Consider the following 22,687-nt stretch of genomic DNA (forward strand, 5'->3'; position numbering starts at 1 on the left):
CTGAGGAGTTATTACACTGTCAGGTAGATTAATGACTGCAGATGAAAACAAATCAAGTAGTTATGGTATCAGCTGAACCCCCTTTTGCCTTCAGAACTGCCTTAATTTTTCATGGAATAGATTCAACAAGGTGTTAGAAACTTTCCTCAGAGATTTTGGTCCATATTGACATGGCAGAATCACACAGTTGCTGCAGATTTGTCGGCTGCACATCCATGATGGGAATCTCCCATTCCTCCACATCCCAAAGCTGAGCTGGATTGAGATCTGGTGACTGTGGAGGACATTTGAGTTTAGTGAAATAAATGTCATGTTTAAGAAACCAGCTTGAGATGATTTGAGCTTTGTGACATGGTGCATTATCCTGCTTGAAGTAGCCATCAGAAAATGGGTTCACTGTGGTCATGAAGGGCTGGACATGGTCAGCAACAATACTCAGGTCGGCTGTGGCGTTTAACGGACCTCAATTGGTATTAAGAGAAAAGTGTGTCCAAGAAAATATCCTTCACACCAGCAGAAGAAGCCTGAACTGTTGATACAGGATGGATCCATGACCCCTCCTGTTCGAACTTCCCACTCTAAGCGTGATTCGAACCCTGGTCCATCTACATGGGAGTCAGGGGCTCTAACAAGAAGGATAAAGTCTCCAGTGTCGGTCGCTAGAGCACCTCTTGAGTTCAGGGGAGGTTTACACACACAGCTCGTGCTGGCTTACGATAGTTACACTCACCCCCCTAAAGCTCACTCCCATCCGGGTCACGGCACCAATGTAAACCCTCCTGTTCAAACCACCCGCTCTAAAACCCAAAGTATAGTTCACTTTTTACGTGTACACGAGGGTCAGCGTACAGCGTGTTGCGAATTTCATCATCAGAAGAGTAAGCACGTACTGCACAAGCATCGCAGGATTTTTGTAACTGTACTTTATGCGCAGATCGCACATGCACATTTAATTGTTTATGCAGTACTTTGTTTATCCACAAGGTGGCAACTGTGCTCTGGGGGCATCGATTCACAAGGTAGCCAAAGAAAAACTGCATAAACAGAACAGAACAGAACGCATGCAAGCTACAGTGTATACAAGTATACACAGGGCTTAAGTGGGACTCAACCCGGGTTCATCCACATGGGAGTCAGGCGCTCAAACAAGGAGGCTAAAGGCCACCTTCTACAGTGTCAGTCGCTAGAGCACCTCTTGAGTTCAGGGGAGTGAGGTTTACATGCTCAGCTCTTACTGGCCTACAGCAGTTACACTTTCATATTGTTTACTAGAGCTGGGACAATATATCAATGCATCGCGATTCGTTGAGCGATTCTGATATTTTCCAAATGCATCGCAAATCGATTCTGAGCTTAGTTTTTAATCACAGATGGCAGTCTAGGCTATTTTTTTTTACTGCATTCTCAAATGCTCATGAAAAAGAACACTTGTGCATTCGGCTGAGACTGTATTTGCACCTCAGAATGCTTTTATGACATGAGATTAATGTAAATAGCCCACTGCAAACAGCCTTCTAATTTGCTTCAACCTTTTTGAAATTTATGAATGATTATTTTATAGAAGGTTCAAGTGGTGTGTGTAAGGATTTGGAAGGAAGCAGAATACAGCTGTTTCTAAAGCATGCAGTGCCATCTGCTGTTGAAAACTAAGCTCAGAAGAGAGAGAGAATCGCATTACATATGGAAAATATCAGAATCGATCCAGAATCATTTCTCAAATCACAGTGCATCGATGTATTGTCCCAGCCCTGTTGTTTACGCCAAATTCAAACCTTACCATCTGAATGTTACAGCAGAAATTGAGACTCATTAGACCAGGGAACATTTTTCCAATCTTTTTGGTGAGCCCGTGTGAATTGCCACCTCAGTTTCCTGTTCTCAGCTAACAGGAGTGTCACCAGTGTGTCTTCTGCTTCTGTAGCACATCTGCTTCAAGGTTGGTCGTGTTGTGTGTTCAGAAATGCTCTTCTGCAGACCTCAGTTATGAATTACTGTTGCCTTTCTATCAGCTCGAACCTGTCTGGCCATTCTCCTCTGACAACCTGCCATCAACAAGGCATTTTCACCCACATTTTCTCTTTTTTCAAACGATTCTCTATAAACCCTAGAGATGGTTGTCTGTGAAAATCCCAGTAGATCAGCAGTTTCTGAAATACTCAGACCAGCCTGTCTGGCATCAACAACCATGCCACGTTCAAAGTCACTTAAGTTTGAACTTCAGCAGATCGTCTTGACCATGTCTACATGCTTAAAGGGTTAGTTCACCCAAAAATGAAAATAAGGAAATTTATTACTCACCCTCATGCTGTTCCACACCTGTAAGACCTTCATTAATCTTCAGAACACAATTTAAGATATTTTTGTTGAAATCTGATGGCTCTGTGAGGCATGCATGACAGCAAGATCATTTCATTTTTCAATGCCCAGAAAGGAACTAAAAACATATTTAAATCAGTTCATGTGAGTACAGTGGTTCAATATTAATATTATAAAGTGACAAGGATATTTCTGGTGCGGCAAAAAAACAAAATAACGACTTATATAGCGATGGCCGATTCATTATGCTCCGAAGCTTCATGAAACAGTGTTTTGAAATCGGCCATCACTATATAAGTCATTATTTTGTTTTTTTTTGGTGCACCAAAAATATTCTCGTCGCTTTATAATATTAATATTGAACCACTGTACTCATATGAACTGATTTAAATATGTTTTTAGCACATTAATGTATTTTGAGAGAGGAAATGTCATTGCTGGCTATGGAGGCCTCACAGAGCCATCGGATTTCAACAAAAATATCTTAATTTGAGTTCCAAAGATTAACGAAGGTCTTACGGGTGTGGAACGACATGAGGGTGAGTAATTAATGACATTATTTTCATTTTTGGGTGAACTAACCCTTTAAATGCATTGATTTGCAGCCATGTGATTACTCATAAATTATTATAGATATAATACATTTGATCAAATACAGTACAGTTCAAAAGTTTGGAACCACTAAGATTTTTAATGTTTTTAAAAGAAGTTTCGTCTGCTCACCAAGGCTACATTTATTTAATTAAAAATACAGTAAAAACAGTAATATTGTGAAATATTATTACAATTTAAAATAACCGTTTTCTATTTGAATATATTTCACAAAGTAATTTATTCCTGTGATGCAAAGCTGAATTTTCAGCATCATTACTCCAGTCTTCAGTGTCACATGATCCTTCAGAAATCATTCTAATATGCTGATCTGCTACTCAAGAAACATTTAATGTGTACAATTGTACAAAATATTTGTGTACAATATTTTTTTTTCAGGATTATTTGATGAATAGAAAGTTCAAAAGAACAGTGTTTATGTGAAATCTAATCTTTTGTAAGATTATAAATGTCTTTACTGCCACTTTTGATTGATTTAATGCATCCTTGCTGAATAAAAGTATTCATTTCTTTAATTGCATTTCAAAAAAATAAAAATAAAAATTCTTACTGACCCCAAACTTTTGAACGGTAGTGTATAATGCTACAGAAGCTTTGTATTTCAGATAAATGCTGTTCTTTTGAACTTTCTATTCATCAAGGAATCCTGAAAAAAAAAAGTACACAACTGTTTTCAACATTGAAAATAATCATAAATGTTTATTGAGCAGCAAATCAGCATATTAGAATGATTTCTGAAGGATCATGTGACACTGAAGACTGGAGTAACGATGCTGAAAATTCAGCTTTGCATCACAGGAATAAATAACTTTGTCAAATATATTTAAATAGTACACAGTTATTTTAAATTGTAATTATATTTCACAATATTACTGTTTTTTACTGTATTTTTAATTAAATAAATGTAGCCTTGGTGAGCAGACAAAACTTCTTTTAAAAACATTAAAAATCTTAGTGGTTCCAAACTTTTGGACTGTACTGTATATAACCATTATTACAATTATTTAAAAGATAAAAGCAATAAAACATAGTTTCAGAATACCAACTAGACTATTTCACTGAAATAGTGTGAGATTCAAAATATAATGTAGCCTAGAAAAATTCTAGTTGGAGAAAACTACAATAATTAATGTTATTTTACTGAAGTGAATGTAAAGCTGCATTAAACCAGTCACTAAAAAGTGAAAGTGAAACTCTGCAAGATTTTTGTGAAAAATCAAATGATAGCCTATGTGACACTGCACTGAACTCTAGAATAGTGTAATTGTAGAATTAGACAACACAAATTCATCAATACCTACAAGCAAAAAAAAAATATATTTATTTCATTCCAAAACATAAAATATAAATGCCTAGTTTCATTTTACAGACACCGAGCTAAAATACGTCGATGCATTTTCAAGGCTTGTACCGCCATCTTTAGGAAGCATAGTGATTTACAAGCATAGTCTCTTTTGCAATGTATCACACACACACACATTCTCATAATTGCAGATTTTTAAGACTGTAAACCTCACAATTGTGACTTATTATATGTTTTTTTTTTTTTTTTTTTTTTTTTTTTTTTAAGATTAAATATGACCTATTTTAAAAATTTCAAAAGAAATATGGGGCACAAACAATAACACGTGGGGGAACATAGCAAACGAAAATGACCGGACCATGTGTTGTGCCGATTTCTGACCCCTGTCAGATTATCACCCCCCCAGTATTGGTAGGTTCAGGATTAGATGTGGGGTACAGCATAAACATTATAATGTCTATGGGGGAGAGGGGTTAGGATTAGGCAATCAAGTAGCGATTTAATCGAGGGGGGTAAGAATTTGGCAGCGGAACACCGGAACCATTGTTTCGAGGTCTCGTGTTACCCGTGCCGTTCTACTGCTGCGCTCTGACAGCAGGCGGCGCTGAGCAGCTTTGCGGCTCGTGAAGTAGTTTGGTGCTGGAAGTGTGACAGGGCCACTACGAGAAGACCGGGAGCAACGACATGGCACTAAACTTGACTATAAACAGCAGCAACCCACCTCTAGGTAAGTACAAATGCGGTGTTTTGCATATATTACAAGCTACATTGCATTTTGCAGATGATCTCGCGCATCGGCTCAATTGACTGACACGCAGAATATCCTCGTGCCGTCGTGGCATGATCTAAAATTATCTGTCTGCCATTCACAGTGTTCATAGGGCTTTTCACCGCTTTTCAATTTTAATAGATTCAAAGCAAGATCATTTACAGTAGTGCTAGTTTGGCACTGCTTCCCTAAAAGTGATTCAGAAGTTAAATTTTTGCATGTTTTCATTATTATGAAGGGAGCTTTGTGAGTTTTGCAGTGATGCACAGAGCAAAACGAAGGTTTCCTTGAGTTTAGAGATGTTCTACCATGTATCTAAGATGTGAAAAATGTCGTTATAGCTGCTGAATGAGATTTATTGTTTGCTTAATGAATTAAAGTGCGCCATCCAGTGCTGGAGAAGCTGTGTCACCGGCTGATGCAAGTCATTTGAAAGAGCTGTCTGAATCTGTTTACTCCACGCCTCTCTTAAGCAGCAGGATCATCACTCTCTTTCTGTTATAAATCTTTGTTTGTATATGTGTAATCTTTTTAATAGTGTTGCCAGAGTAAAATTAGAAATTAAAAATTAAGTGGACTTGCTTACTAAAATCTTTGCAAAATCAGTGAGATAAACCAAAACGAAAATGGGTGTGACAGGTTTTGTGCAGTAAATTTTGGTTACACCTTAATTGTCAAACCTGATTTTCATCATAAATGAAATTCAGAGAACTAACATACATGCCAAATGCTTGCATAATATTCATGCAGATGTGTATTGAGGCAATAGTATCTAGCTGCAGTATCTAGTTTCAGCTTTTAAAAAAAGTTTAATTTTAAAATTCTAGTGAGAATTTTATATTAATAAATGCTATAAACAGTGCTTATTGATATTAGTTTTATCTAGTGTATTTAACTAATGTAGCCCTGTTGTAAAGTGTGTCCCATTTGACTGTATTGTGTGATAACATTATTTCCTTCATGTTCATATTGTTACAAGTAGCACAGAGTATAAATATATTGTATTTGATTAAGTCAAATTCAAAATAAACATTTAATACAAAGTCTTGAAAAAGTGGAATGTGCATTTGAAAACCAATAACACATTTAAATAATAAAATGAAACCAAAACAATCATTTTAAAAACATATAATTAAGCTCATAATTAAATAAACTTAAAAAAAATAGATAATTTATTTTTTGGATATTTTCTCATTGCATTCTTGCAGAAAGATCTCCATGTCTTACCTAAAAACAAAACTTTTCTAAATAAATTGAGAATCACTATTGTTTTGTTGTTGTTGTTGTTTCAAACTGATCATGATTCTCTTACAATTCTGGACAGACAACTAAATAATATAATAATTTGTTTACTAGAGATTCTGACAAAATGTTAATTGCTGCAGTCTATTAAAAAAAATAAAAAAAATAAAGGGTTAGTTCACCCTAAAATTAAATTTCTGTCATTAATTACTCACCCTCATGTTGTTCCAAATCCGTGAGACCTTCATTCATCTTCAGAACACAAATGAAGATATTCATCGACCCCCTCCCCCCAGTGGTGAACCATTGAAATTTCAAAACACTTATGACATAAGCCTCGTTTACTGAAATCATGTGACTTTGGCAGTTTGATACACGCTCCGAACCACTGATTCGAAACAAAAGATTCATAAAGCTTCGAAGCTTCATGAAGCAGTGTTTTGAAATTGTCCATCACTAGAAATTGTTGAATAAAGTCGTTATTTTGTTTTTTTGGCGCACAAAAAGTATTTTCGTCGCTTCATAACATTAAGGTTGAACCACTGTAGTCACATGATCTGTTTTAAATATGGCTTTAGTAGCTTTCTGGGCATCTGAAAGTGTTAAATATCTTGTTGTCAATGAAGGCCTCACTGATTTTATCAAAAAAAAATCTTAATTTGTGTTCCGAAGATGAACGAAGGTCTTACGGGTGTGTAAGACCGAAAAATCTGTTTCTTTGAATGAATGATTCAATGACTTGCTCATAAATACTTCACTTCTTTTATTACTGAATAAATCAGTGTTTTTTTTTTAAATGATTCAGGGGGTGGGGGGGCTTGACAAGGTTTTTTTTTTTAATTTTATTAATTTTTTTAGGGTGGCTGTTATTTTTATTTAAAGAAATTAAACATTGGTTTATAATGGATTTAAGGGAATAAAAAATAAATAAGAACAGTAGAAGAAGTTCTAGGTCTGATTATAGTATATAGTCCATTAAAATATGCACACATTTACTCCTGTTTGTATGTCTAATATGTCAAAAAAATGAAAAAAAAAAAAAAAACAACATATCTTTTCTCATCACTTTCAGTTATGAGTGACCTCATTTAAATGATAGCATATTTTCAATTCAAAATGTAGAAATTCCATAAGCTGAGTATTTTGCATCACTGCATGTTACTGTGGGTCGTTAAACATTTCCATCGTAAAATAATAAATCAGTGTTTAGCTAATTATATCTTACCATGCACACACTCTTTCACTTTAAAAACTAAGTGTTGCGTTGTAAATTCACACGCGTCTTCAGTGAGCAGTAGGCCCCGCCTTCTTTTATCTGATTGGCCATCATTTTGACATTGACGTTAGAGAGCTGAGGCAGACCAGCCTAAAACTGTAAACTATCTGTCATCCTGACAGTGCTGTGTAATGGAGAGCAGCATGAAGAAATGAATGGGAGTGGCTTGTCCCCCTCAATGCCTGTGGTGGTTACGGCCCTGCTCTGCTGTTTGCGATATAGGATCAGAATAATACAGGCTGTTCATAAAGGTTTATTCAGAAGCAGATGAACCACAAAAATGATTTGCAAAGTGTTTCATAAGCACAGAATCTAGATGGACCAGTTTGGTTTGTCTTATTTTTTTGTTGTTGTTTTGAGGCCTTGACATGTTATTATGACTATGACATTATTATGAAAGCACACCTGTTTCTGTTACATTTAAGGTTGGGCTTGTTATTGTCTGCTCGCTCAACCTTTCATGATTAAAGAAAATGTGTAAATTAATATTATTGTGACAGTTCAGTTTAAGGAGTATTTGTTTGCAATGCATCAATTTAATTTTTCAATGTATTAGGTAATGTTGTACATAAAAGAAGGGCAACAGTGAAGTATAAATCAGGAAGTTATGTTAATTTTTTATAATGCAGGAGCATGTAAATTTCAGCTTGGTTTTGTGTTTGCATGGCTTTGCATACAGCTGGTACAGTATTAGATTTACATTGCCTGTTTTCTCTGTAATTCACCTCTCTGCCTGTAGGGGCACTGTTGACTGCTGAACATGTGAAGGGCAGCGTCAATCTTTCTGTGGAGGAGGGCAAAGACACCATGCTCCATGTCTCTGAGTGAGTATATGGCCTGTTTGAGAGTAGAAGAGCATGTCTTATCTATAATATAATAATTATAGAGTTTTATCGACACATCAGGAGTATACACATACACACATTTTTCTTGTTTTGTCATTTATATGCATCATTCTGTCTTATTTCTTCCATTCGGTGTGTCTCCTTCAGTCAGGTGCAGTTCAGTGACGTGAACTCCATCACGCGTTATCTCGCCCGAGTGGCTCCGGCGTTGGGACTGTATGGTTCCAACATGATGGAGCAAACTGAGGTTAGGTTTGGGAATCATTTAGATGACGACATTCCACTGACTCTCTATAGCATGTTACAGTTATTTCATCGGTTAACAATGTTGTTGATTATGTTCTGTCTTTTGCAGGTTGATCACTGGCTGGAGTTCAGTGCCCGTCGTCTCTGTGGTCAGTCAGATCTGTCTTCTGCTCTGGCAGATCTGGATAAAGCTCTGGCACTGAGAACCTTCCTGGTGGGTCACAGTGTGACACTGGCTGACCTCTGCATCTGGGCTGCTCTTAAAGGTCAGTAATTTGGCTATGAGAGAAATTAGACTATATATTTTTTTTATTTATTTGAGATGCACCGATTGACCGGCCAGGGATCAGAAATGGGCCGCATGATTGGCCCGGATCGGTGACCGGATGGTCAGTCTTGCATCATTCCGATTCTGAGCCGATCATGTTTTATTGAAAATTAATCAACACTTGATCAAAGTTTAATAACTGCCTTAAAGGATTAGTTCACTTCAGAATTAAAATGTCCTGATAATTTACTCACCCCCATGTCATCTAAGATGTTCATGTCTTTCTTTCTTCAGTCGAAAAGAAATTAAAGTTTTTGAGGAAATTATTCCAGGATTTTTCTCCATATAGTGGATTTCAACAGGGTTCATTGGGTTGAAGGTCCAAATGTCAGTTTCAGTGCAGCTTCAAAGAGCTCTACATGATCCCAGACGAGGAATAAGAGTCTTATCTAGAGAAACCGTCGGTCATTTTCTAAAAAACATAAAAATGTATGTACTTATTAACCACAAATGGTCGTCTTATACACTTATAACAAAAATCTTTTATTTAAACCCCTGAAAATGCAGATCCTGTTGTAAATAATAGTGAAAAATGTATAAAACTGTTGTTCCATCATTACTCCTTAGCAGATTTTGATGCATAAATATATGCCAAATCAAGACATCTTAACATTTGCATAACATAATTCCTCAAGGAAATGGCGAGTCACAGGCCAAGCCAAGCTCCCACCCGCATCTGTGCCGCTGGTTTTCGTTCCTGAGCTCTCAGGTGCCATTCAGTTCTGTGGGCAGTAAATGGGCCAGCAAGATCGCCCCCAGCAAAGCCACTGTGAGTTTATTATTTTGTTTGCTTATTGACAGACTATTGCAGTTGTGCCTGTCCTTTTGGGAAAAAAAAAAAGAAGAAAAAAAAGTTTGAAAGCAAGCCACTTTTATGTTTAAAGCTAAAATTGACTTTGAACTTGGAGCATACCTTTTAAATGTTAATGAAGTTGTTCATTTGCATGGTTTTTAGTAACTTTAAACCACAAACATGCAATGCATCTCCTACACTGATCCCTTTTTAAAGTTCCAAACTATGTTTTTAGCCTGTGGAGAAGGAAAAAAAGCAGGATCTAGGAAAGTTTGTGGAGCTGCCTGGTGCTGAGATGGGCAAAGTGATTGTGCGGTTTCCACCTGAGGCTAGTGGGTAAGTAGCCTTAATGCTTAGACAATAAAAGTCTTTCACACAATATATCTAAGCCTTACATTGTTCAAACCGGAGTCGACACTGATGGAGAGACTCAGGAAGAAGTTACAACTTTTAGAATGAAACTGGACGTTTCTGAATGGTTAGTGGATAAATTTATGTAGTTGCTGTGGAGTTGATTCAACTCATCCACTAGCATGTGCCGTCATCTAATTTCTTTTGTGCAAAACCGTGTATGGACGGCCACTATGTATAGCGTACCTGTTTGCCAAACAGAGACATACACACCAAGTTAACATTTATGATTGCTGTCAAATGCTGTGAATGGCCTAATGTTTTTTTCCAAAATATCACTCTGGCAGAAACGCTCCTTTTTTAGCAGTCAAGCTTGCCAGGATCAACTTTCAGGCTATCGAAGCTAACGAGACTCTAAATAGTGTTCTGTGCTTGTTTGTGCAGCCAATGACAGAACAGTTAGCATGCTTTGCTCAAACGGCGCTGTGTGTGGAAACGTGTAGATTAAGCAGCAGTGATATTATAATAAGATGCCCTTCCTACATGACTAGGGGAAAGAAATCTGAGCAGCTCCTTTTTTACATGCTTGCAGAGAAAGGCTTGCCAAAACAAAGTTACTGGGTGTCCTTTTTTATTTATTTATTTATTTATTTTTTACATTTTTTAAGTTGGTGGATGCACTGGGGACCCGGTTATAGCACTTAAACATGGAAAAAGTCACATTTTCATGATATGTCCCCTTTTAATTTTTTTTTTTTAAAAGACTTTTGAAAGATTGTGTAAATTAGTGCGTCTCTGATATGGTTTTTTTTTTTTTTTTTTTATTTGTTTATTTGACAGGGACAATGCAATCAAACATAGTTACAGAACAAAGTTTGCAGCCGATGTGATGCACATAGAGTTTATAGCAAGTGCTAATTTTCAACTCCCGTCCCTGGATGGGCCTTTCTACTATAAAAACACAATATTCAGTTCTAAGAAAAAATACACAATGCCATTTTACATATTCAAAACTCACTTATTCACGTTCAGACATCTACAAAATGGGTACAGTTTTGGTTTGTTTTCAGCCAAGCCTTAAGCCTAGAGGTGAACATTTTAAACTCAGAAATGATCTTAATCTCTGTGGGCAATGAGTTCCACAGTTTACAAGCCCTGTAAGAAAAGGCTGATTTGCCAAAAGATGTTCTGCACTGTGGGATTTTACAGTTTTGATTTGAGGAACCTCTTGTCACTCTACTGCTGTTTGGTCTCTGGATAAATGTACTCAGGGGTTCAGGAGCCAAACTATTGATGCACTTAAATAACAATTTGAGAAAACATAAATTGCTAAAGCTTTCAAAACTTAATTTCCATCGCAGATACCTGCACATTGGTCATGCCAAGGCAGCTCTACTCAACCAGCACTACCAGGTCAATTTCAGGGGCAAGCTCATCATGCGTTTTGATGACACCAACCCTGAGAAGGAGAAAGAGGACTTCGAGAAGGTATTTTGCCTGCTTTCATACACAGTTATTTCTCATGTACTCTATAAATAGCCCATTTATACTCTTTTACCCCAAAAAATAAAGTTTTATTTAGGGTTTCCTCACATTAATTAACCCTTTAAGACCGGATGGAGCGTCGGCGCTCCCATTTGCTTGTCTCTTTTTAAGAGCCAATAAAAATTGAATCCATATAGATAGCACAAAAATTATTTTTGCATACAAAACCAGAGACTTTAAACTTTCATATCAAGCCTCCAACATGCTTCTGTTGCGTTGTTTTCACCCTCTAATGAGTCTGAGTCATATGCATTTACAACAAAAATAGCACAGCCGCTAACTGAATACAAATATGTATATTTCATGTGCTCATAACTTCATGAAAAATGCATAGATAAAAAATGGCACATCAATATTTAAATCAGATTCTCAAGATTAAAATGAATCCAAAATCAACATAATATATTACGTTGATCACAAGATATTACTCACGGAATGATTTAACATACTTTGCTCTATCCAATATCCAATGTTCCCAGACCCATCCCTCCACAAAATAGATATCATATAAAAGCTTAGAATCTCATCTTTTTAATGCATCTAACCATTTTGAAAAACTCCTATTGAGTGTTGAGAAGTGCCTCTAAACTGGAGTTTACCGCCCGTTGGCGCCACCTAGCTGCGGAAAAAATGAATAACAATTTATTAAACTATACTTTATGCTATCTCCATGAAATTTCAACCAGATGCAGCTCACATGTAGGAGAGCATCACCAAAAAAGAATTTTAATCCAATCTTATTGCGTTCCTGAGTTATTCCATGTCAAATAAAAAAAAAAATATTATTAAAAAAATTATATATATTTTTTGTCTTTTATCAGCTGTTTCTCAGCAAGAAAATGTCCAAATGTAATGTAATTTATATTTTCTTAAAAAGGGTTCTATCAAATGATACCTACCTTTTGACTCTCCTTGCTACAGTTTTGGAGTTATGAGTCTTTACTTTTGTGTGTGTCGCTCAGAGAAAAAAAAAAAAAACCTCTAAAAAAGCCTTCAGGTCTTAAAGGGTTAACACAGTATTTAAACTGTACCTGCATCTTTGGCATGAGCACCAAGGCTCAATACATGTCTAAAACATGCAACTTCCAAATAATTATCTTTTGCACCCCTGGCTAAGCTAACAACTTTTGCTGCAGGTCATCTTGGAGGACGTGGCCATGCTACAGATCAAACCAGACCAGTTCACCTACACAAGCGATCACTTTCCTGCTATCCAGCGCATGGGGGAGAAACTTCTACAGGAGGGCAAGGCCTACATAGACGACACTCCTCCAGACGTCATGAAACAAGAAAGGGAGCAAAGGGTCGAGTCTCGCAACCGTACCAACTGTGAGCATTACCAGTATTGGTCTTGTTATTGTTTTTTCACAGTAATTTGAGGTTTTATACTGAACATATTGTTCGTCTCTTGTCAGCTGTGGAGAAGAACATGCAGATGTGGGAGGAGATGAAGAAAGGCACAGAGTTTGGCCAGACCTGCTGCATGAGAGCGAAGATTGACATGAGCTCCAACAACGGCTGCATGCGTGACCCTACACTGTACCGCTGCAAGAACGCTGCTCATCCTCGCACCGGCAACACTTACAAGTGAGTGAACGACATACAGTTGTGGTCAGAATTAAAATTCTTTTCCTTCAATGAAAGGTTAGATTTTTGCTAATTTTATGAATTAAAGATCAAAAGGATAAACAATGCAGATTTATTTTTACAGTCACATTTGATCATATTTACCAAGGGCGCCAATAATTCTGACCACAACTGTACTAGTTTTTCCAGCATACTAGCTATTTTTTATTTGGTCTTAGTCTTGTCAAATGTCCTTTTTTATTTTTTTATTTTTTTTTAAAAAACAGGAAAATCCCGCACACTATCAACTTGCAAAACAATAAAAAAGGTACCTTTTTCATTGTTTTGCAAGTTGATAGTGTGTGGGATTTTCCTGTTTTTTCATATTTTGACTATACCAGTCTTTTTTTCCTACGCACCTATCTATTACCTACAGGTGTGCAACGCTAATTGTTCATATATATATTTTTTTTTTTTTATCATTTTAGTCAACCAATCTGTTTGTTGTTGGGTTTTTTTAGTCATGTTTTAGTTGACTTAGGCCCGGTTTTACATATATATCTTAGATTAAGCCAGGATTAGGCCTAGGGCTGCACGATATATCGCACGATACCAAAAATAACATTGAACTTGAACGTGATTAACGCTTTAATGCGATTCTTAGTGCGATTATGAAATCGCAAAGGCTGTGATTGTTTTTTATGCGTGACTTGTCAATGAAGTATGGCTCCAAATGCTAATCTATCTAAAAGCACTGCGAGTTTGAGTTGCTTATAATGTACATTTCAAAAAAGCAACACACGTCAAACATCTTTTCAGACATGAGAAGCATTTATTGCCCAACAAAAGAAAACATTTAATAACATTTTACTCCCAACTCACTTCATAACGACAGTTGAGCATCCTTCTGTTAGATGATGTGGCTTCTTACACAGAATAAGGCAGTCTCTGTATTAGTCATGTTTAATCAATCAAAGCATTTCAATCTTCTGTTTATTCAGCTACAGCAATAGGATGCATGCTATCTTCTGCGGCAGGGCATATTTTGAGTTTCTGCGCAAGAGCGCCATCTGGCTTTCAGGTGGAGAAGCATTTACTACTGATTATAGAGCCGTAAAGCACTGACAAGCTGCGCATTAAATAATTGCAGCCTTTGCTATATCGTGTGCGATTTTTATCGTGATAAATCGTGCAGCCCTAATTAGTAGGGGTGTAAATCGGACAGTTCATCACGATTCGATACAATATCAATTCTCTTAGCCAGCGATTCGATATTTTCCGATACCTCAAAAAGTTCTGTGATATGATTATGATTCGATTCGATCAATATTTCAATATTTTGAGCCTATTTTACACAACCAGTTACATTTTTATTAACTCACAACTGCAACCAAAATATATAACAAACATTTATTTCAAAATTTCACATCCTGAACCCTGATTCGGACATCCACAAATAAAAAATTCACACAGTAATCTAATGACAGCTTATGACATGACAACAGTCAAGAAAGTATTTTAGTTCTGTGCTAAAATGTGTAATGTCAAAAAACTGATAAACAAGGAATACATATACACACACACATAATTAAAAGACATTTCTTTTAAATGTATAGCGCAGGTTTTTAATGAAGCAACAACATATTATAGGTAGGACAAAACAGGACAGACAGGCTATTAATATTCTTTCATTGTGCAAATGTATTATAAAGGCTCTAATACAGAGCGGCACAAAGCACTTACGCGCTTTCCGTGTGCAGAATGATGCGCTTGAAGCAACACAGAGTCACAGCGCACGGCGCTCCTATGCGGCAGTTTATTGACCATATTCTTTCAGTGACAGTTCCATCAACTGTCCCGAGTGTCTTTCACAAGTTCTGAAAGGTAGTTTAAATGAGAATGCACGCGTTGGCGATAATGCATAGACTGATATTGTGTGAAAATGTGAAGAGTGTTAAAACAAAGGTGCCTCTATAATTAGCCCACAGGTATCGATTTTTTTTTTTTACGCATTGCATCGATGCATCGGATCGTTAGACATTAGATCGATGATCTATATCGATGTATTGTTACACCCCTACTAATTAGGCCTTACATCAATTAGGACATTTAAAGGATTAGGACATTTTCTTCAATACTGAGTGTTGATATATTCACAGTAAGTGTTTAGGGATGTTGGTGTCATCTGTGTCCTAGTCACGGGGAAAAAAAGGTTGTCATCAAACATTTTCCATCATTGTTTTTATTAACAAATTTGTCACTGTGTTATACATGCTACTGAATATGGCCAAATGATGGCCCTCATTGATGTTCTTCTTATACTTTTCTTTTTCACTCCTTCCATCCAGAGTGTACCCCACATACGATTTTGCATGCCCCATTGTGGACAGTGTTGAGGGGGTGACTCATGCCTTGCGTACCACTGAGTACCATGACAGAGACGAGCAGTACTACTGGGTAATAAATGCAATTGGTCTGCGTAAACCGTACATCTGGGAGTACGCCCGACTCAATCTTAACAACACTGTGCTCTCCAAGAGGAAGCTCACCTGGTTTGTCGACCAGGGCTATGTGGATGGCTGGTGAGTATCATGAGAGCCCTCACTGTCTTCGCTTTATAGAAAAGAACTCTTTTGGATTGCATGGTAAAATGTTTTTCTTGCTCTCCCCATCTTTCCTTCCTGCAGGGATGACCCGCGTTTTCCCACAGTCAGAGGTGTGCTACGTAGAGGAATGACTGTGGAGGGACTCAAACAATTCATTGCAGCTCAGGTATGTGTATTTCTTGTAGGAGCTGTCAAACGATTAATCGCGATTAATCGCATACAAAATAAAAGTTTGAGTTTGCATAATATATATGTGAGTAATGTGTGTAAATAATATGCATATATATAAATACACACAAATTAATGTATGTATTTAAGAGAAATATGTTATTTATGTACAAAAAATGTATTTATATATATATATAATATAAATTTGTATAAAAATATAAATAAATACTGATAAATATTTCTCAAATATATACACGGATGTGTTTGTATTTATATATACATAATAATTACACACAGTACACCCACATATATACGGCAAACTCAAACTTTTATTTTGTATGCGATTAATTGTTTGACAGCCCTAATTTCTTGCAATGACTCTTGGGCAAGAATACAAAAGTTGTTTCAATGATTTTACCATAGCAATGGCTGTTTTTTGCTGTGGCACTGGTAAAATCTCTGTAAATTGCACATTTTATAAAATGGCGCAGACAGCAGATTTATAGAAGACATCAGTAGCTATGTTTCCATCGACTTATTTTTATGCACATTTTGGGAAATCGCATAAAAATAACGCTGGATAGAAACGCCAAGATGCGCATAAATTCTGAAAATGGGGATGAACTTAGGAGCTCAACTGAGACGGATAAATTTTAATACGATAGGAAAACGTGCATAAACTACGATGGAAACACTAAATTCCTTGATTTGCATAAAAAAAAAACGTGACTTTGCGATGGGACAGCTTAACTGGACCAACCAGCTGACTGATCTTGTTTCACAGCATCTGAAATGCTGTTTCGGTCATTCTGTAATGCCTGAGCAAAGTCTGTTAAAGTGGTTCGGTATAATTCCCTCCCAGAAGCGCCAAACACCAGGCATCTGAGTGCATGGTAACATTACAGCGTTTGAGTTTAGTAATTTATTATATACGAAATTATTATATACAGTGGCTACTGTAGCTACTTCCATTTTTCTTAGTGATATTTAGCGCTAGTTTATCAGGAAGTGATGATTTTGTTCTCTTCGACTCACTGGATGGAAACAGTGCTTTATTAGCAAATGTTTTATGTGATTTCCCAAATTTGCGCACAAGTTAAATTCGTACCTTTGATGGAAACACAGCTATTGGTCCATAAACAGTTTTTTTTAATCAGCTTTTATAGCTATTAAACCTTTTCTTTTTTTAATATATAAATTATAGTTAGTTTTTTTCCTCCACATCTGCAGTCTTTACACTTCAGATTAAATTTTTTTTTTTATCAATCTGATTCACATTTTTCTTTTCTGTCCATTCCACTGTGTTACAGGGAGGCTCGAGATCTGTAGTCAATATGGAGTGGGACAAGATCTGGGCTTTCAACAAGAAGGTAAATATTAAAACCACGTCCAGGGTCCATCATGGCTGCACCTGTTCTCCAGCTGGTCCTTGTCATCCCACTCATTCACTGGTTTAAATACCCTGAATAGCTGGCTAACATCTCTGTATTCTTTCAGCAATATTCTGTTAAGCAAAACTTTAATTTGAAACTAATTTTCAACAGTTTAGCCTCTAATCTCTCTAGCCCTCAGTATGCCATTCAAAATTTGTGCTTCACTCTGCCTTTTACATTTGCACGTCACCCTCCCTCCCACTCTTTCTCATTCTCTGTGACTAACTTAAAAGCACTTGCATTTACTTGTTGTTTATTAAAGTCAGAGTAATTGAGAGTTTTCCTAATATTAACTAAGTAGTAATAATTAAAATAGGAGCCACTTGTTCTGTGTTGCTTTTGTGCTTTCATGTCTTATAGCCACCATCTTTCAAAAGCTGCACACATTTGTAATTCTGCGTCTGACACGTTATCTAGACCTCATTTCCTGCATCAAGCATGACCTGAGCTCTTTAACACACTGCTCATTAGCTGCAAACTTTAGTTTTTCCATTCATTTCTTCACCCATTTCTTAAATGGAATACTTCACCCAAAAATGCATCATTTACATTTGTTTTCATTTTTGGGTCAATTATTGATTTAAAGGGCTAGTTCACTCAAAAATGAAAGTTCTGTCATCAATTACTAGCCCTCATGTCCTTCCAAAGTTCATCTTGGAAATACTAATTTAAGGAATAGTTCACTTCAGAATTAAAATTTCCTTATTTTCTCACCCCCATGTCATTCAAGATGTTTGTCTTTCTTTCTTCAGTCAAAAAGAAATGAAGGTTTTTGAGGAAAACATTCAGGATTTTTCTCCATATAGTGGACTTCAACAGTTACCAATGGGTTAAAGGTCCAAATGTCAGTTTCAGTGCAGATTCAAGGAGCTCTACGTGATCCCAGACGAGGAATAAGAGTCTTACCTAGAGAAACCATCGGTCATTTTCTCATTTTCTTTAAAAATAAACATTTATTTACTTTTTAAACACAAATGCTCATCTTGCATTGCTCTGCGATGCGCCACGCATTACGTAATCATGTTGGAAAGGTCACACATGAAGTAGGAGGAAGTACCAATCTCATTATCTCCTCCAACTTGAAAATCGTTGTTTTACCTTTTTTTTGTAAAGGGCGTTTGACTAGTCTTTGCACGTCCGCTTTGTAAACACTTGCTCGGTACTTCCGCCTACATCATGTGTGACCATTCCAATGTTTCCAATGTTTCCAATGTAATGTGTGGCGCATCGCAGAGCTAGTTGCAGGACGGTCATTTGTGGTTAAAAAGTATATACATTTTAATTTTTTTTTAGAAAATGACTGATCATTTCACTAGATAAGACTCTTATTCCTCATCTGGGATCATGTAGAGCTCTTTGAAGCTGCTCTGAAACTGACATTTGGATCTTCAACCCGTTGAACCCCAGTGAAGTCCACTATATGGAGAAAAATCCTGGAATGTTTTCCTCAAAAACCTTCATTTCTTTTCGACTGAAGAAAGAAAGACATAAACATCTTAGATGACACAGGGGTTTATAAATTATCAGGAAATTTTAATTCTAAAGTGAACTAATCCTTTAAGATATTTTTAATGATACCCAAGAGATTTCTTTTACTCCATTGAAAGTCCATTCCAACAAAACCTTTGACCTTTTAAAAGATTTCATAAAGACGTTGTTAAAAATAATCCATATAAATCAAACCGTTTATAATTACATATAAACATTGATCACAGCACATACAAAAATGATGTACAGAAGCTCAAACATGCATGCTTGACACATGCAAACCTCATATGTTCTTGCAAGTACGGATGAGCTTTCGTTGATCATATATGATATGCTCTACATACAGTGCTTAACAAATTTATTAGCGCTTTTCATAATAAAGAGAGAAAACAAATATTCTAGGAATCTGTCAAACACGTTTAAAACTAAAAATTTTACTGTCATTTATTAGACAAATAACAAACTGAAATGACCAAATAGTCTTTATTTACACATAATAACCAAAAAACGTAGATGTTTTATTTTTTATTTTGTATGGTCTGTTTTGTTCTTAATAAGAGCTTGTGTTCTTGCTGGCATTGTTTATGTACTTTTCCACAGTCTCAAATAGTTTCTAGTTGTTCCCAAAGACTTGCTTTTGTTGCGATCTATCTTTCAATCCATTAAATCCGAACAATAATTATATTTTAGCATTAGAAACACTACTGTGACACTACTCGTGTGGATTAACCATTACAGAAACATAAAAAAAAGATTTTTGTAATCACCAATACTGTTAGTCTAGGGCAGCTGTAACACAAACCTTACATTGGGCAGTGGTCTAAAAAAAAGCACTATGTGCTTTGATCAATGTTCATATGTAGAGCCTAATTTGGATCTTTACATCTTATAAAGTGAACTTGTCAGATTAAATCGCTCGATTCAAATGGGCCCCTTTTTGAAAATGTCTTTATGAAGCTTTTAAAGTTTGGAGGAGCTTTCAGTGGAGTTAAAGAAATCAGGTTTCATTATTTCAAAGATGAACAAAAGTCATACAGGTTTGGAATGACATGAGGGTCAGAAAATGATGACAGAGTTTTCATTTTGGGGTAAACTAACCCTTTCACATCATCAACTCTTGGTACTAATTTGTCTAAGAGCAGGAATGTTGTTTTTGTAGCAAGGAATTATAAAGCATCTTAATTTGTTCAGAGAAATTTTAGCCATTGCCTCTGGTGGCTCAACTTCTGGTCCGAGTGCCCTGATTTAGGTTGGCACATGAGCGGTAATGCTTGTGATTTCATATCACATTGAAACACTTCCCGTTCTGTCTGTCTCTGAGCTCTGTGTCCCCAGTTCTACATTAAATTGCATCTCACTCTTCTGTTTACAAGCTGCCAGTTAGCTGTAAAAAGGTACTCCTCTTCCTCCTTCCTCTTGTTCCTCTTCCTCGTGTTTCCCCTGCCCCTGTGTTGTCTGCTCTTTCTTTCCCTATAACTTTCTATTTCCTGATCTACGGCTTTCACAAAAATCCAAATTGTTCATCTGGCAGATGGATTCTTCACTCAAAAATGAAAAATCCCTCATCATTTAGTCGTTCCAAACCATATGATTTTCTTAATTTCTGTGAAACACAAATATTTTGCAATTTCCTGGCTGCTTTTAACATAAAAGTTTGACCTTACAACCTGAAAGACCTGCTGTCTGTTATGATGTTAACATGAATATGAGATTTCAAATCTTTTTTTTCTTTTTTCTGACTACTTAAATCATTACATGGGAGGAAAAAAACAAATATCTGCCGATATGTCTGCCTTGCATATATATCGGTTAACCACTATTTAACAGCATGTTCGTTTTTGATGTGCTTAAGAACTGTAAAATTTCAGTGGTATTGTATCGCCTACTGAAATGATTGATATTTGGACAACCCTGGTCTGGAATCTTGCTCTTTTTTCCTTCTGACTTCCTCTCATTTGCAGCTTCTATCTGTGTTTATCGCTCATTTCCACCCCTCATACAGCTTCTGGCAGATTCTATATTTTAAAGTGAAAATACATTAGAGCAATTCATGGTGTTCAGTCAAACTTACTCAGCTTTAGCGCTCCCCAGTGACACATTTCAAAACTCTTGATTTCTCTCTGAAAACCTGATAACTGTTGTCAGCTCCCTCATTTCCCAGTCAGATAACATTAATACTTACTGTTTATGTTATAAACCTACCAAAATAAAGGCTCCAAGCAGTTTTGGGCAGTAATTATGTTTGGCTTCCCCTGCTCTTCATATCACTCTTCTCTACCTGTCCTTGTTCATCCTGTTTCATCAGTTGATCTGTCCACCATTCAGAGCAATGTGAGAGCAAAGAAGCTGGTTTTATGTGGACTCTTATCTAAAGAATCATTTGTTCCCCTCTCTCTCTCTCGCCCTCCCTGTATAGGTTATTGACCCAATTGCCCCAAGATACACTGCCCTACTAAGCTCGCAGGTTGTGCCAGTCTTTATTTCTGAAGCCAAGGAGGAAATGAAAGAGGTTGCCAAGCATCCCAAGGTAATAAAATCTGCATGCACACATCTCTAAAGAACTTGGCAGTAGTTAAATTCATATGTAGGTAGGTAATATACTGTATAAAGAGAGACGGTATAAATTAGGCCTTGTGATTTGTGTTGCATCCTATTTTGTGGGGATTTGCAGAATGCAGATGTGGGAATGAAGCAGGTGTGGTACGGGCCAAAGGTCTTTATCGAGGGTGCTGACGCAGAAACTTTCACAGAGGGTGAGACCGTGACCTTCATCAACTGGGGAAACATCATCATCACAAAAATCCACAGGTAAAACTTTCAAAATACAAGACTCCTTTGCAACTCTGGTACAATTTTAAATATCTATTTTCAGATGTAATACATTTTGAAATGTTATTTATTATTTTGATGTCAAAGCTAAATTTTCAGCAGGCATTACACCAGTCTTCAGTGTCACATGATCCTTCAGAAATCATTGTAATATGCCGATTTGATCCCTTAAGAAACGTTTCTTTTCACTATCAGCATTGAAAACCGCTGTGTTGTTTGATATTTTTGTGGAAACCGTGATTTTTTTTTTTTTTTTTTTTTTTTTTTTGCAGGATTCTTTGATAAATAGAAAGTTCAAAAGCATTCATTTGAAATAGATTTTTTTTTAACATTATAAATGTCTTTACAGTCATTTTTTGATCAATTTTATGTCATGGCTGAATAAAATATTTCTAGGGCTGCCCCTTAAAGGTGCCCTAGAATCAAAAATTGAATTTATCTTGGCATAGTTGAATAACAAGAGTTCAGTACATGGAAATGACATACAGTGAGTCTCAAACTCCATTGTTTCCTCCTTCTTATATAAATCTCATTTGTTTAAAAGACCTCCGAAGAACAGGAGAATCTCAACATAACACTGACTGTTACGTAACAGTCGGGATCATTAATATGTACGCCCCCAATATTTGCATATGCCAGCTCATGTTCAAGGCATTAGACAAGGGCAGCCAGTATTAACGTCTGGATCTGTGCACAGCTGAATCATCAGACTAGGTAAGCAAGCAAGAACAATAGCGAAAAATGGCAGATGGAGCGATAATAACTGACATGATCCATGATTACATGATATTTTTAGTGATATTTGTGAATTGTCTTTATAAATGTTTCGTTAGCATGTTGCTAATGTACTGCAAGGAGCGTGCAATTTAAAGGGGCCGCAGCCTGAATCGGTGCATAGTTAATGATGCCCCAAAATAGGCAGTTAAAAAAATTTATTTAAAAAAACCTATGGGGTATTTTGAGCTGAAACT

At 36.5% G+C, this 22,687-nt stretch overlaps 1 protein-coding gene across 1 annotated transcript in view; it reads left to right on the top strand.

Moving 5' to 3' along the window:
- Positions 1-4,771: 4,771 nt before the first annotated feature.
- eprs1 (glutamyl-prolyl-tRNA synthetase 1) overlaps positions 4,772-22,687 on the top strand; it is a 33,338-nt gene continuing 15,422 nt past the window's right edge. The window contains 14 exon segments of the mRNA XM_048192341.1: positions 4,772-4,958; positions 8,258-8,342; positions 8,511-8,610; positions 8,719-8,875; positions 9,573-9,706; positions 9,966-10,066; positions 11,443-11,569; positions 12,763-12,955; positions 13,042-13,213; positions 15,541-15,774; positions 15,880-15,964; positions 17,277-17,336; positions 21,304-21,414; positions 21,559-21,695. Coding sequence (XP_048048298.1) covers positions 4,916-4,958; positions 8,258-8,342; positions 8,511-8,610; positions 8,719-8,875; positions 9,573-9,706; positions 9,966-10,066; positions 11,443-11,569; positions 12,763-12,955; positions 13,042-13,213; positions 15,541-15,774; positions 15,880-15,964; positions 17,277-17,336; positions 21,304-21,414; positions 21,559-21,695 — 1,739 coding nt within the window. The 5' untranslated portion in view covers positions 4,772-4,915.

Source organism: Megalobrama amblycephala, linkage group LG5 (genome assembly GCF_018812025.1).
Source record: "Megalobrama amblycephala isolate DHTTF-2021 linkage group LG5, ASM1881202v1, whole genome shotgun sequence".
Lineage (NCBI taxonomy): Eukaryota > Metazoa > Chordata > Actinopteri > Cypriniformes > Xenocyprididae > Megalobrama > Megalobrama amblycephala.